The sequence below is a fragment of the Cricetulus griseus genome (assembly GCF_003668045.3).
Source record: "Cricetulus griseus strain 17A/GY chromosome 1 unlocalized genomic scaffold, alternate assembly CriGri-PICRH-1.0 chr1_1, whole genome shotgun sequence".
NCBI lineage: Eukaryota > Metazoa > Chordata > Mammalia > Rodentia > Cricetidae > Cricetulus > Cricetulus griseus.
The window spans coordinates 215,606,551-215,621,612 of NW_023276807.1; the positions used below are offsets into that span (position 1 = coordinate 215,606,551).

Genomic DNA, 15,062 nt, shown 5'->3' on the forward strand with positions numbered 1-15,062 from the left:
TATGGTATTGAACTAGGAAAGAGAGCCTTTGTTCACCTCTGAAGCAGATATAAGGGGAGAGTAAAGTCAGGCCAACTGTGTGAAAGAAAGCACTAGATTGGAAGCCTGCAATGCCCATGGACCGAGTACTGCAGCCCAGACCTTCTTAAAAAGTGCTGTGTAAGTGACAGAAATGGGGCAGTCTGTTGTGTTGCAGTGCTAACATTGCAGTTCTGTCTCATTAAATGGTCAGAGATCAGTCCCCGGTGCTGAGCACACCATACGTGCTAGAGATAAAGGGATCTTGCATCCCAGCATGCATGTGTTCTTTTAAACATATCCTTATGGGTTAGGACTTCTCTGTGGCAGAAGAAAAATAATCTCTGCTTTAGAAATGTGCTTGTTTGTCACCCTTCAAGGGATAGAGTCTTCCCCTGTAATGTTCTCATCCTTGAATGGTGCAGTGATGAGGGGAGTTAGTCTGACTTATGGCTCCTGCTGTCACAGTCCTGTGTGGGCGTGTTGTCTATGCTGGTTTGCAGGGACATGAGTACCTAATATTATTGGGTGGTGTTTATGTGCTAGATGCTAATCCATCTGGAATAGTTTTCATGGAGAGGTTCACCATCTTCTGTAGCGAGCGGGAGAGGTGGGTGTTTGCAAAGTTGTGAAGAGCACATGGGTGTGGTGGTCGGTTCACACAGGAGGGGGTGTGGCTTCCAGGAGCTCTGAGACCAGGCAAGACCTTCCTAGAGATGAAGAAGCACCGGCTGTCTATGGGTCTTCAGGGCAGCAGAAGCAGAGGCTAGAGTGGAGACAACCAGGCCCCCATGAGCTGTTTCTTAATGGCTGCTCACCTTCGTTGTGACTCTGTGATCCAGGTGTGGGGACTTGTTAGAACATTCTAGGGCTGCTTCCACACCTATTGAATGGACATTCTGGAGTGCAACCTCGTAACCTGTAAATATGTTCCTTGTTTATCTCTTTTGTGTGTGCGTGAGATACTGGGAGTAGAACCTAGGGCCTTGTGCATGCTGGGCAAATGCTTAGCTATCTGTATGATAACAAACCTGTGTGTCTCAGGTGTCTGATAGCCATGGCTCTAGGATGCCTGATTTCAGGACATCTTGGGCAGCTACTTTACTTTTCTGTTGTAGTTTAAAGAAAGAAAGGAAGGAAGAAAGAAAGAAAGAAAGAAAGAAAGAAAGAAAGAAAGAAAGAAAGCTGTTCAGTGCTGTGGGTCATGCTGATGGCCTCACAATTTGAGGTGAGCACTCTTTTGCTATCCCTATACAGCTCCTTGTCATGGCTTCCTGAGCACCTGTACCGACAACTGTTGAGTCATGGTGGATTCCCTCAGCCCAGCAGCTGTCCACATTGCTTGCTCTTTTCTTCCCTGTGACATCCTGTATCTTTTGCCTACCCTGCTTCACGTCACTGCATAGGAGTTTTACTTCATGTCCATAACACCTTCCTCTGGCTGCCATGATTTCCTAGTGTTTTTAAAGATTCTACACATTTTATTACTGAACAAACCAATTAGCTCACGTGGAATGGATAAAAGCAAATCAGATCCCCAATTTAAACACATCCAGATCTCCAGAGGTTGAAACCCTTCAGCTCCTTCTGGTAGGTTGACTGTGATTCTGCATAAACCCTCAGGCACACCACCGTGTGTGAGACACACCCGGCTTCCTTCCCCAGTGTCGTCTCTTGGAGTTGTACCTAATTCTGTTACCAGTTTTTACCCAAGTCCATCGGGGAACAGGACGACTTTGCTTCTGTTTCTTGGCCAGGAATCTTTTGAGTTTGAAAGTCTTGTGAGAGGACAAGGTGAGAAGCTGATGTCAGAAGGAAGAAGGATGATTTCTTAGCATTTCAGTGTCCTTTGGCCTTGTGGTTTGTCTCTTGCTTATCGGCTATGTGATCTTGTGAAGGTGTTAACCTCTCTGGGCCTCATAGTTGGAATATAGGTACCATAGTTGGAATCCTCCTTAGTTTGCCTATGCTGCTATGACTGGCAGAGATTGTGTAGTGTTTAAAGAAGAGGAACCTCTTTCAGTCCCTGAGCCTGGGAAGCTGTGAACGTCAAGGTGTAAGGTGTTTGATGCCTGGAGAGGGCCTTCTTGTGGTGGCCTCATGGGCAGAACTGATGAAAGGGGATAGTGATTCAGGTATTAAATGTTTCCATGGCAGGCAATGGCAGTTGTAAGGGCTAAATAAATAGCCCTCTGAAGCCCCTCACTGTTTTTGTTTGTTTGTTTGTTTGTGTGTGTGTGTGTGTGTGTACAAACATAACATGTAGAGGCCAGAGGTCTACATCCTGTCCCTTGCTCTAGCCTAGAGTTACTTATTTACCTAGACTGGCAGCCAAGAAGCCCCCAGGATCCTCCTGTTTCCTCTCCCCGGATCTGGGAGTACAGATATGCAGTGCCACACCGTGTTTTTTTGTTTGTTTGTTTGTTTTTAACATGGTTGCTGTGGATATGAACGCAGGTCCTCATACTTGCATGTTAAGTACTTGCATGAACCACCTCTCCAGCACCCTGGGAGCTCCTTTTATATGGTCCTTAAGCCAATTCATGACTTATTCATTCCCTAAAGCCCTCATTTGTAACTGCCATAATTTTGGAGAATACACTTTTTTTAACCATTTGGGAAAAGCCTTTACTAGGGCCTGGTACTACAATATGGGAAAAAAAGTTTCCTGGACACCTTAGGATGTCCAGCAGTAACTGTCTCAGCTGAAGATTTCAGAAGCTCTGCCACATGTTGGATTCACCCATCATTAAAAAAAAAGTTGATCGTATGTCACCCACACCTAAAATAGTGATTGGTTTCAGATGAGACCTAGGCATTGGCCTGTTTGAAAACACCCACACAGTCAAGTTTGGGAGTCAGACTGTTGGGGGTTAAGTGAATGGATCTGTAAAAGGCTTGGGAGTGTTGTTATTAGGCCTTCTGGAAGTTTTGAGGACGAATCTGGGAATGCCTTGATGGTCTGTGACAGGATGCTGCAGCGGGTGCAATTCTGAATGGCCCCATGCTCCTCCACCCCCACACCAGTTTGCAGATCTTCTGTGGCCCTCTGCTGAGTTCTGAGAACTGGGAAGTGTCACAGACACTGTGGCTCACCATGTCTACTCCTGCGAGCATTCCTCAGGGACACAATTCAGGAGATGCTGCTGTGCACAGGCAACAAGAGCCTGGTGTTGGGAGCATCCAGTGCCTCACCAAGTGTCACTTTTCCTCCACACCTGACCTAAGTTTGTCTCTTTGGCATCAGATGTCTTCCAGAATGTGAAGGCCATTATGTTATAAACTACCTGTTTCTGGCATTATTTGAAAGTATGTATAATCTTTGCATTGTATGTCCAGCTGTGCACATCCATTCCAACTTCATTTGTTTTTTTACTCATTGGACAGCTGTTGCTCAACACCTATTGTGAACCAAACTCTGAACTTTGACCCAAAGTCTGCAGTTTGACCCAAGGAAAAGTTTTTCTCTCTCTTGCCATGGATAAAGTTTTTTGTTTTAAGATTTAGTTATTTTATTTGTATAGGTGTTTTGTTTGCAAATATATCTGTGTACTATGTGTATACATAATGTTATACATAGGATGTTGGATCCCCTGGAACTGGAATTACAGGTGGTTTGAGCCACTGTGTAGGTGTTGGAAACCAAACCTGGGTCCTCTGCAAGAACAGTAAGTGATCCTAATTGAGCCATCTCTCCAGTCCAAGATTGTGGGTCTTGTTTGTTTGTTTGGTAGTGAGTATGGAAGCCAGGTTCAGTCATGTATGCTTTACCTCTGAGCACCACACCAGTCATTTCAGCCTGCCTTTCTTTCTTTCTTTCTTTCTTTGAGACAGGGTTTCTGTGTAACAGCCCTGGTTGTCTTGGAACTCCCTCTGCAGACCAGGCTGTCCTTGAACTCAAGAGATCCATCTACCTCTGCCTCCTGAGTGCTGGGATTAAAGACATGTGCCACCACTGCCCTGCTACATACCAACTATTTCTTTAGGTGTGTGTGTGTGTGTGTGTGTGTGTGTGTGTGTATAGTGTATATATGTGTATATATATATATATATATATATATATATATATATATATATGTTCTCACCTAGAACATGTGGAAGTCAGAAAACAACTTTCTGCAGGTATCAAATTCAGGTCGTCAGGCTTGGTGGCAAGTGCCTTTACCCAGCTGGGCCTTCTAACCAGCTCCCTTTCTTTAGGTTTTGATTTGTAGTGGCAACATTCTCGATATTTGTTTTGTGGTAACACGATTATTCAATTTTTAATATTAGAACATCTGAAGGATATTTTTCATGTTGACCTTATGGGCTTTCTTTGAACCCTGCTGAGATTAATTAAATCAAACCCCATGCAACAATTACCCTAAAATAATCCTGGCGAGAAGAAGAAATATCCAGGCGAGTTACTAAAACCAAGTTGACCCAAGACACTAAGGTTTGAACACATGATGACCCACAGCAAGCTTGGTGCCCTCTGGAGGAAGCCTGTGATGCACTGAGTGCTGTCTGCTCCCAGTTTATTTTGGTGCTGAATTAGCCCTGGCTATGTGGTGAAACTAATTATAAAAGCGAGAAGTTTGTGAACTCATATCCTGTTCATGATGTGTTCTTTCTGTGGAAAAGTTAGATGATGGTGTTCATTTTGTTTTGCTAGGCAGCCTAGGGCTGCAAATACTGGGTGTTTACCATTAAGCTGACCTCACATATTTAAATGTGGATTGCAACCAGGAAGAATTGATTCACTGTATTTGTTTGGCTGCCCAATTACTAAGTGAGAGGGAAACTTTTGTATAGCCAGCACACAGGCCACTCAGTATGGCGGTAAAGACTAGCTGCCATTGTGTGGACCTAGCTGTATCAGTGGCCTTGCCCACAGCCTGAATAGGGCTTAGAAATCAGGCCTTCAAAGGAATGGCAGTTGCTTAAATGTTCGTGGATCCTTCTGAAATAACATCCCCTTAGGGCTCATTTGAACAGTAGAGAATGTATTACTGGGTGAAGATTTAGTTATATTTGAAATGAGTTTATCATTTCGATGAGAAAAAATAAATGTTAAATGCTAAGGAATCACAAGTGATCCAACATATGGCAGAAAGTATAAGCACACTGTTCTTTCTAACGCTGTGTGTTGAGAGCTTCTGAGCTGCTTCCTGTGCTTTCTCTACCTTTACTCTCCTGAAACAAACCTGAGTTCCCCAGGGCCTTCTTGTTTTACCAGGGTGAGCTCAGCCCTGGCGTTAGAGCCTCTCTCTGTCCTTAGCCATTGTCAGAACTGTGGGACAGGCTTCTTTCCCTTGTGATGTCTGAGTCCCAGGCTTGGCTATGGTTTCTGTACCAGGGAGGTACAGATAGGGGCAGTGCTGCTATACCCATCCAGAAATATGGACTCTGCCACTCCCAAGTGCTCAGGAGTGAGGTGCCAGCCATGTCACCTCCCCTGCACGTAGTCTCAGGTTCCTCGAGCCATGAGATTTTAGCAGTGGAGTTCTGCACAAGCATAGCAGAAGCTTCTTTAGGACATTTGTTCTTTATGACAAGTCAGAGGGTAGGTGTGATAAGAACATGGAATTCCTAATGAAAGAAAATGAGTTACTTTGTCAATGGGTGATGTCATGGGTCTGCAAATGTCACAGTCTACTTACACAAAGCTAGGTGCTTGGAAGCCCCATGTGTATGTGGTCTTTTGTTGAGTGCCATGGCAGTATGTGACAGTGCAACAGTCAGGAGTCTTACAGTCTGCAACTGCTCTCTTGATTGCATCATTTCTCTTGAGCTTGATGTGACTTTGTGATGTTTAATTGATCATGGCCCCAGGAGATGGCAGGCCAAATTACTCTTGTCGTCTTACAGCAACAGAACTGTCTGTTGACAAGAGTTGTGTGACAACTTTCTGGGGAGACTTGAACAAACATCTGCTTACCCCTGGATAGGGACCTGATGGTAGAACAAAGTATGGACACCACTAAAGTCCAAATTGGTGTTACTACTTATTGGGGTTATTTAATGAGCAGAAATAGCTCAAAGATAGCTGTGTCACCAAAGTCCACCTCACAATGGAAGACAGCTCATAAAAGCTGGGCACCTGGAGCACACTGCACAATGTGCCAGCAGCTCAGCAGGTTGGGGAGTGTCTTTTCCAGGTGGCTCAGTTGTCCTGAGCCTCTTCAGGCAGCTTAGCTGGTCTGTACTTGTTTCAAGCTGCTTTGTTGGTCTTTGCTCTCTCAGGCCACTAGACTTGTCTGAGAGTGATTCTCAGCAATCTTTACTATTTGTTCATTCTTGAATGGGAGGGGCCTAGTGAACCTGATCACTTTCAGGGACTTCCTGAAGTTACTTTGAGTTGTTTGCTTCCTGTCTTAAGGAACTCCTTTCAGGATGCAGTGTTTCACCTCCCCCGGAGCATCCTGTTGTTTCATTTGTTTGTAAACACCCTGTCCTAAAAATCCTTTTGTTTCACTTTGCCTTACACCCTTTTCTTGGAGTTTTATTGCTGTGAATAGACCTGACCAGGCAACCTTTATAAAGGAAAACACTTCATTGGAGCTGGCTTATAGTTGAGAGGTTTAGTCCTTTATCACCAGAGTGGGAAGCATGGTGGCATTCAGGTAGACATTGTTCTGGAGAGGTAGCAAAGAGTTCTACACCTGGATTGGCAGGCTACAGGAAGAGAGAGAAAGACACTGAGCCTGGTTTGAGCATTTGAAACCTCAAAGCCCCACCCCGAGTGACAGGTCCTCCAAGAAGACCTACTCCAATAAGGCCACATGCTCTAATTCTTTCAAATAGTGTCACTCCCTATGAGACTATATGTAAATGAGTTCTGAGGGGAAGGGTTTCTCCCGTGGAAATGTGGCAGCTTTGAGGTGAAAGGTACCCTGGCAGTTGTGAGCCAAGGAATACTACAAAGTCACACCACACAACAAAACAAGATTTACTGGGAAGAACACAGGAGGGAGGGTGGCTGCCTCTGTTCCGATGAGAAGCAGCAGGGTTTCTTTGGGGAGGAATTTTCCAGGGTGAAGATTTCCAGGGTGGGGATTGGTGGGATTTCAAGTCCTGAACTTGGGGCGAGCCCAGGGATTGGTAGAGTTTCAAACCCAGAAGTGAGCTCCTGTTATCATATATGATGGGGGCCTTTTTCATTCAAACCACCACACACCCTATGTCTTGAAGACATTGCTCTCCAAGATGGAAGGTTTCAATCTGGGAGGAAGTAATATACAAGATCTAGCGGTCTTAACATGGCTGTCCTTGCCAACCAGCTCTAGTGTAAGCAGCAAAGCTGGCTGTCTGAAAGCAAGCCATTCTTCAGGGATCCCCCAGGATATCCCAGGCACCCACCCCGGATCCCTTCAGTCCTGGAGCACCATCCTGCTGTGCTGGCCTGGGTCATGTGTTAGAGACATGTTCCCACGATCTAATCTTAGCTGTACCTTGGATGATGAATAGTTTATCATCTCTTACTGCTGAGGGGAGAGGAAAGGAGGAAGCCCTTCTAGGCTTTTCCTTCTCAGTTAAGCTGGGTTCAGAAGTGAGGGAGTGTGGGTGACCCAGGCAATACAGGTGACTCTCCTGCCCGGCTGCCCTGGTTGCTCTGCCTGCCGATAGTTTGTGCTGTGTAGTTGGCTCAGCGGGCAGAAGAATGTTCAGGGCTTAGAGCCTGCTGGGCATCTCCTTGCACAGGTGATCTTGGAGGAGGAAGTAAGAGTTCTTTCTAATCCTTGTTTGTAATCTGATCTCTTTATACAATATGCTCACCCTCAATGGGCTCTGACCTAGAAGCCTCTGGTAAAACACAGGCAGACTAGTTTAACATTACAAGGTCATGTCTTTAATTTACCATATTGTAGTATTCAAATCCCAACAGGTGGATGGGTCAAACTTCTATGTTTGTGATTTTTTTGTAAGTAAAATAAAATCACCCTATAAACAACACGTTAGGAGGGAAAGCTTATTTGAGGCCTTGGTGTCAGAAGTTGGGCTGACTTTGGGGCCTGTGGCAAGGTACATCATCATGGTCTCGAGCATGTGGCATCATGGCAGGTGTGGGGGAGAGGGGACATGTGACTGTGCAGAGATATTCAATTCATGGTGGCCAGGAAGGGGTGGGGTCTGGATTTCCATCTCCCTTCAAAGGTATGCCTCCAGTGACCTACTTTCTTTCCCCAGGTCCCGCTTACACACCTTATAATGGTGCTGTGGGCTGAGGACCGGGCAGGGCAGGCCTTTGAGAAACATCCCAGACCCGAACAACTGCCACTTATAATATTCACCCCTGACCTGGTAGCAGAGTTTCTTCCTTTTCCAGTTTGGCCCTAGGAGTTTTTTGTGACTTCCTGCAGTTTCTTTTTAAGCCTGCTGAGATTAATTAAATGAAACCCCATGTACCAGCTATTCTGAAGCAGAGGGGCTTATTAAATTTTAGGAGTATTAAGTGATGGGCCACTGATTTGACTCATTCGAGTAGATTATTAGTTTTTGTTGCTGTTGCTGTCATCGTCGTCGGTGTCTGTCATAGTCTGAATACCCTGTGTTGTTGTTGTTGTTGTTGAGTAGATATTGCTGCTGGTCTCCATTGCCCTTGCATTCTGGATAGAGAGGCCTCCCCAGGAAGGTGAAGCTGCCTGTCATCAGGATGGCTCTGCTGTTTAGGCTTTCTTGGAAAGTGTAGAGAAGCCACATCTCCACACAGGGCGTCTTTGTCCCCAGGTTGGAGCTTTTGAAGAAAGCTTTGTCAACGGGACACTCCTGAGATGAAGATAGCTGATCTGTGCAGATCAGCCTGGGATAAAAAGATCATTGTGACCCGAGACTGAGTCATCTAGAGAGCTCTAGGGCTCTGCTATTCAGAAGTGGGACAGCTACCCTCTCTGGATGTCCCTCCAGGTCACCAGAAAACTCCCTGAACACATTTAGTAACCCCCCCCCCCTTGAGGCAGGGTTTTTCTGTGTAACCCTGGCTATTCTAGAACTCAGTCTGTAGACCAGGCTGGCCTGCAGGTCAGAGATCTACCTGCCTCTGTCTCCCAGGTGCTGGGATTAAAGGAGTGCACCAGCTCTATTTTATTATTAGTGATTGTTGTTGGTCTGACTGTACCTAGTGTATTAAGTAAACTTTATGATAGCATGTATAGATTTGAAAGCGTAGTACATAGAGTGCTCAGAACTGTCTGCAGCATCATGCCTCCTTTGGGACTCAGGGGACACATCTCCTGTAGATATGGAGGGACACATTGTAGTAGTCATACCCTGCTTTTCTCCTGCAGTGCCCTGTAGGTGACAGTGGACATGTTATGGGTGTCTGGGGAATGGTTTCAAAGGAATTGGTGTAGAGGGCCAGTAACTCAGGCTTGATGCTGGGTATCTGAGTGATCTCTTCTGGAATGCATGCTCACATTTACCCCTGGCTCTGTATTTCTGTGGTGAGACCAGAATGGCAAAAACAAAAAACCCCCAAAGGTCCTTGGATTTAGGTGTAGTAGTGTACCTGCTATCCCAGCTCTCAGGCTGAGGCAGGAGACCCCAAATTCCAGCCTGGTCTAAGGTTTTATAGTGAGACCTCTACTCAGGACAAAGAAGGGAAAACCTAAAGAAAGAAAGAAGAGGGAGGACAGAAGGAAAGAAAGGCACACTGGGAATTTCTTTTCTTTTTTCTTTTGAATTGAAATAGATATCTATTCTAATAGATATCTCTATCTCTGGCTGACCTAGAACTCACTGTGTAGACCAGGCTGACCTTGAACTGACAGAGATCCCTCTGCCTCTGCCTCTCTGCCTCTCTGCCTCTCTGCCCCCCTCTGCCCCTCTGCCCCTCTCTGCCCCTCTCTGCCCCTCTGCCTCTGCCTCTGCCTCCAGGTGCTGGAAGCCTGTGATACTGTGTCAGGCTCACACTGGGAAATTTTACTTCAATTTGCTTTTGTTGTGACACCACATTCTAAGAACTACCTGTGTAAGTTATGTTGAGCTTAAATACAACAGATCTGGGTCCATACTGAGGTTGCTCCATGTCATTTTATAAACATGCAGTTAATTTAACTTCTTTTTACCAGGTATGACTTTGAAAGGGCAGTCAAGGCCTTGATCTGTTATTTTTCACATAACACAGACAGAAAGTTGGAAAATATGGTAAATTATGGTGGTGTTCTTTTCCTTATGACATTGTAGTTTCCTTTGAATGTCTGCTTTTCATATCATGCACACAAACATACATAGTGCACAAACAAACAAAACTGTTATTTTTCTGGAAAACCAGGTCTCTTGATAATGGGGCCCAGCAAGTCCAAGGACAGGTTAGGTACACTGGATCTTGGCATGGGGCCTTAAAATGATCCCCAGCCTTGGTCTAGTTGACTGAATCTACTTTGTTTTCTATAAAAATGAAGCCTGGTATTCTTGAAAGATCTATTTTCCAAATAATAATAACACGACAGTGGTTGATTAACTGTTAGTTATTAGCTGGTAGGCCAACACTAGCTATCCTGTTGGCTAACTTCTTTCTCTCTTCCCTGCTTGTCAGTGGATGTCTGGCTTATCTGTGTAAGAAGTCAGACATTACCATTTGTCTTCAGTCTGCTTTGTAACTATGATTCTTTTCCACTCAAGTTCAAGGTTATACTGTTTAGCTTTATTATTCCTTGAAACGTAATGGATTTAAACACTACTGTTCTGAATTCATCATTGCTTTAATTATTAAGAACATCGTAAGAGCTAGATATGATGGGTCCACACCAACGAGGCTGATGCAGGAAGATTTGTGGGTTCAAGGACAGCCTGGGTTACTTAGTGAGCTTGTCAAAATAAGGGTCCCTCTCCCTTTAATCGATACATTGATGAAAATAACATTCTTCTATGAGAATACAGGCAACTGTTGGTCTGGCCAACTTGATCTGCCTCAGGTAAATCAGATAAGTAACTCTTTTGATTCTTCTTTGTTCTCTGTCTCTCTCTCTCTCTCTGTGTGTCTATTTCTCTCTCTCTCTTCTCACCCCCCCCCCCCCCCCGTCTCTCTGGTTTTTGTTTTTGTTTTTGTTTTTTGGAGACAGGGTTTCTCTGTAGCTTTGGAGTCTGTCCTGGAACTCACACTGTAGACTAGGCTGGCTCCAAACTTACAGAGATCCACCTGCCCCTGCCTCCTGATCAAAGGCATATACCACCACCACCCGGCTCTTCTTTGTTCTTCAATAAAATGCATCTGGATCGTGATGTGACCTGCTCTTGCATTGCTGCCTCATCTCCTGTGAATCTGTGAACCTCTTCAGACTGGGAGGCATGATTTTTTTTCATCTTTGCATCTCTGGTTTTGGCAGCCTAGTGACTGTACATTACCCTTGGGTCTATGCTGATATGAAGGAGTTACTGGTTTAGATAATATCTTAGTGTGGGTTTCTATTGCTGTGAAGAGGCACCATGATCCCAGTAATTCTTTGTTGTTGTTGTTTTTGTTTTTTTTTTGTTTTTGTTTTTTTTGAGACAGTGTTTCTTTGTGTAGCTTTTGGAGCCTGTCCTGGAATTAGCTCTTGTAGACCAGGCTGGTCTGGAACTCACAGAGATTAACCTGCCTCTGCCTCCCAAGTGTTGGGATTAAAGGCATGCACCTCCACTGCCTGGCTACCCCAGTAACCCTTATAAAGGAAAACATTTAATTGAGGGGGCTTACAGTTTCAGAGGTTAAACGTTCACTATCATGGCTGCACATGGAGGCTTGCTGGCAGATGTGGTGCTGGAGGAGCTGAGAGTTCTACGTCTTCACCTGCAGGCAACAGGAAGTGAACTATGTCTACACTGAGAGTAACTTGAGCATAGGAGATCTCAAAGCCCATCCCCACAATGACACTTCCTCTATCAAGACCATACCCACTCCAACAAAGCCACACCTCTCAATAATGCCACTCCCTATGAGCTTATCGGGGCCAATTACATACTCCCACAGAGAGACATTATTTTCAGTATCAGGCCTCCACTACAGCTCTTGTAATGCATCTCCTATGTGTGGAGTAGGGTGCTGTATGGTAGCCACATCCTGTTTCTCTCCTTCTACTATGTGAGTCCTGGAGACCACCTGCTGAGTCACTTCACTGGCCCCACATCTACCCTGTTTAAATTTAAGACAGGGTCTCTCGATGGCCTGGAACCCTGAAAGTAGTCTGGGCTGGCTAACCAGACAGCTGCCTGTCTCTGCCTTAACAGCAGTGGGTTTATAAGCAAGCATGTGCTGCAGCTGAGGTGTTTGAGAGGTGGGCTGGGAGTCAGGAGTGCAAACTCAGGTCATTATGTTTGCATGGCAAGAATGTTACTTTTAGGTTTTTAAGTGAAATTTCTGGGTTAGAAATACATTCTGTATTTTAAAATTATTTCAATAGACAAGACAGCTTGAATGATAACTTAGTCTGTCGCCTGGAATGCTGTATCGTCATACCATATAGTGGGTGACCTGGGCAGCAGAAGTATATTTCTCACAGTTTTGAAGGATATTAGGTGAAAATCTAGACATGGCAGGTGCAATTTCTGGTAAATACTGCTTCCTGATTCACAGAAATTCTCATATGGCAGAGAGAGCAAGGGATTTTGCTATCCATACTAATCTATCATCTGTCTGCTGCCATCCATCCATCCATCCATCCATCCTTCCATCCATCCATCCATCCATCCATTTGACTTCTCTTTGTGTTATTCACTTAAGCAGGGGCTGTTACTGAACCTGGAACTTAACTTTTTTTTTTGCTTGCCTGCAAGCCCACCTGTCTCTGTCACCCATCCCAAGCACTGGGGTACAGGTGTGTATGGCCTTACACCTGGCTTTTGTGTGGGACCTGGGAATCTGAACTCAGTTCCTCATGGTTTCACAGCAAGCATTTTACCCTCTGAACCATCTCCCCAGTCCCTCTAAAACATCATTTTGCAGAAACACTACCCATTAAGTGACAATTCCATGTTAACCTCTTCTCCCACCCCTGGCAACCATCATTAACATGCTGTGTCAGTGGGCACGATGTGCTGTCTCTTGGTTTTGAGATGTGTTCCCTTGATGTATAATGATGTTGACATCTTTTTATATGGTCTTGTTGGTGACTTAAATATGTTTCCATACTCATCTGTTCAAGTCCTTTGCCAGTTTAGCTGCGTGACTTGTCATTTTGTTGTTAAGCTGTGTTCCTTATTTTAGACTCTTACTAGACTAAAGATCTGCAACCATTGCTCCCTCCTACAGATTTTCATTTTACTTAGTACTTGGTGTTCTTTGCCTCAAAGTTTTCTAATTTTAATGACTCTAACTGAGCTGTTTCGTTGTTGTTGTTGTTGTCTTGTTTATCTGTCCTTATGCCAGTACTACCATCTTGACTTCTGTAGTTTTGTGGTAAGCATTGAAATTGTGAGATGTAAGGTATCTTTTTTAAGAACACTTAGTCTTTTCTAGGTCCCTTACATTTTCATATAAATTATGGGATCAGCCTTCAAATTTATGAAGCATAATTAGCTGGGATTTTATTGGTTTTATATTGAGTCTGTAGATTAATTTGAGTCACGTTTCCATTCTGAATGTGGTGAATCCATTTATTGAGGTCTTGAATGGCAACACTGATTTATAGTTTTTGAGTGTAAGTTTTGTGTTTCCTTTGTTAAAGTGTCCCTAAGTGTTTATTCTCTCTGGTGCCATTGTAAATGGAGTTCTTCCCTGCAGTTCCCATGGGAATGGTGTGTTGCAGTGATGTAGTAATGGGGCTGGCTCTTTTTTTATTATTTTATCTTTATCTAGCAGCCTTTCTGAGCTTATTAACTGGTTCAGTGGGTTTTTTAGTGTTATACTTAATATGTTTTCTGTAAGATTATGACACAGGGGAAGAGAGATGATCTTACTTCTTTTCCAGTCTGATGCTTTTATCTCTATGTTCCTGCTGAACCGTTCTAGGCAGAGTGATGCTGACTAGAAATGGTGCCTGTGGCACCCTACCTCTGTCCTAGGGGGGAGAGAGCGTCCATTCTTTCACCCTGCCATGTGTGTGCTCAGAGATGATTTTGTCAGCTTGAGGACCTTCCTGACTATTCCTTTGTTTCTTGGATGTTTCTATCATAAATAGGAGTTTAACTTTTAAAGTGAAATGATCATACAGTCTTTTATAATGGTGATAATCTGTCCCATTATGAAATTATTTTTTCTCATATGAATTTACATTTTGAAAAAGAATCTTCATCAATTTGTATAGTGCATTTTGGTCACATTCACTGCTCTCCTCTAGTGTAAGGTTTTTTAAAATTATGTTCAAGACACCCTCATTTCTATGACAATCCTAGTCTGTCATGGTGTATAATCGTTTTTCTTGTTGATGGACTTGGTTGGCTAGTGTTTTTATGACGTCTGTTTGCAAAGTCATAAGGATGACTGGTGTATGGTTGCAGCGATTGGCTTTTTGAGGCATAGTCTTACCACTGAAGGTGTCACCGGGGTACCTTGAACTTGAGATCCTCATGCTTCAGTGTCCTGAACAGTGGGACACAGACGTGGGTCACCATGCCTGGCTGTTGTGTCTTTTCCTCTTCTGTCACAGATTGAGTTTGGTAGTGTTCCTTTTTGTCTCATCTTACGGAAGATTTTTTTAATTGGTATTATCTCTCCTTATTTGATTTCAATTTTGAAAGGATCAACTTTCATGCCATCACATCCTACCTTCTTTCAAGCCATGCCAAACTTTCCATCTTTCCCTGTGACCAAGTGTCACCCTGTAACCAAGTCTCACCTCCATGACACCTTCACCCATGTTCATCTTCATGACACTTTCACTCATGTTCATCTCCATGACACTTTAACTCATGTTTCACCTCCATGACACTTTGGGCTTTGCAGCTGCTCTGGCTTCTGAACTTGTATAGCTAATGCGTAAGTCCCGTGAGCACCCTGTCACTGTGTCTTGGGGCCGGTGGCTACACCCTGCTGGTCCACATTGCTTCTGTTGTCCATTTTGAATGTGACCTTGTTGAAGGTGACTGCAGTATCCACTTTCCACAGTGTCCTGAAGTACCCAGTACACTACAGCATGGAAATGGGCTGC

General features: G+C 44.3%; 1 protein-coding gene across 1 annotated transcript; it reads right to left on the reverse strand.

Annotated features, from left to right (window-relative positions):
• Positions 1-1,637: 1,637 nt before the first annotated feature.
• LOC113832716 (60S ribosomal protein L39-like) lies at positions 1,638-14,810 on the reverse strand. The gene is made up of 2 exons (XM_035453102.1): positions 14,751-14,810; positions 1,638-1,820 (listed from the first exon to the last, which is right to left on the reverse strand). The coding sequence occupies exons 1-2, from the start codon at positions 14,808-14,810 to the stop codon at positions 1,638-1,640; spliced, it is 243 nt and encodes an 80-aa protein (XP_035308993.1).
• Positions 14,811-15,062: the final 252 nt, after the last annotated feature.

Excerpts from the sequence above, each read along its gene's own strand:
- LOC113832716 (XM_035453102.1), bottom strand. The coding sequence starts at position 14,810 with ATGGAGATGAACATGAGTGAAAGTGTCATGAAGATGAACATGGGTGAA. Across the intron at positions 1,821-14,750 it reads TGGGTGAAGGTGTCATGGAG|CTTCTCACCTTGTCCTCTCA; the intron begins GTGAGACTTGGT and ends TTCTGACATCAG.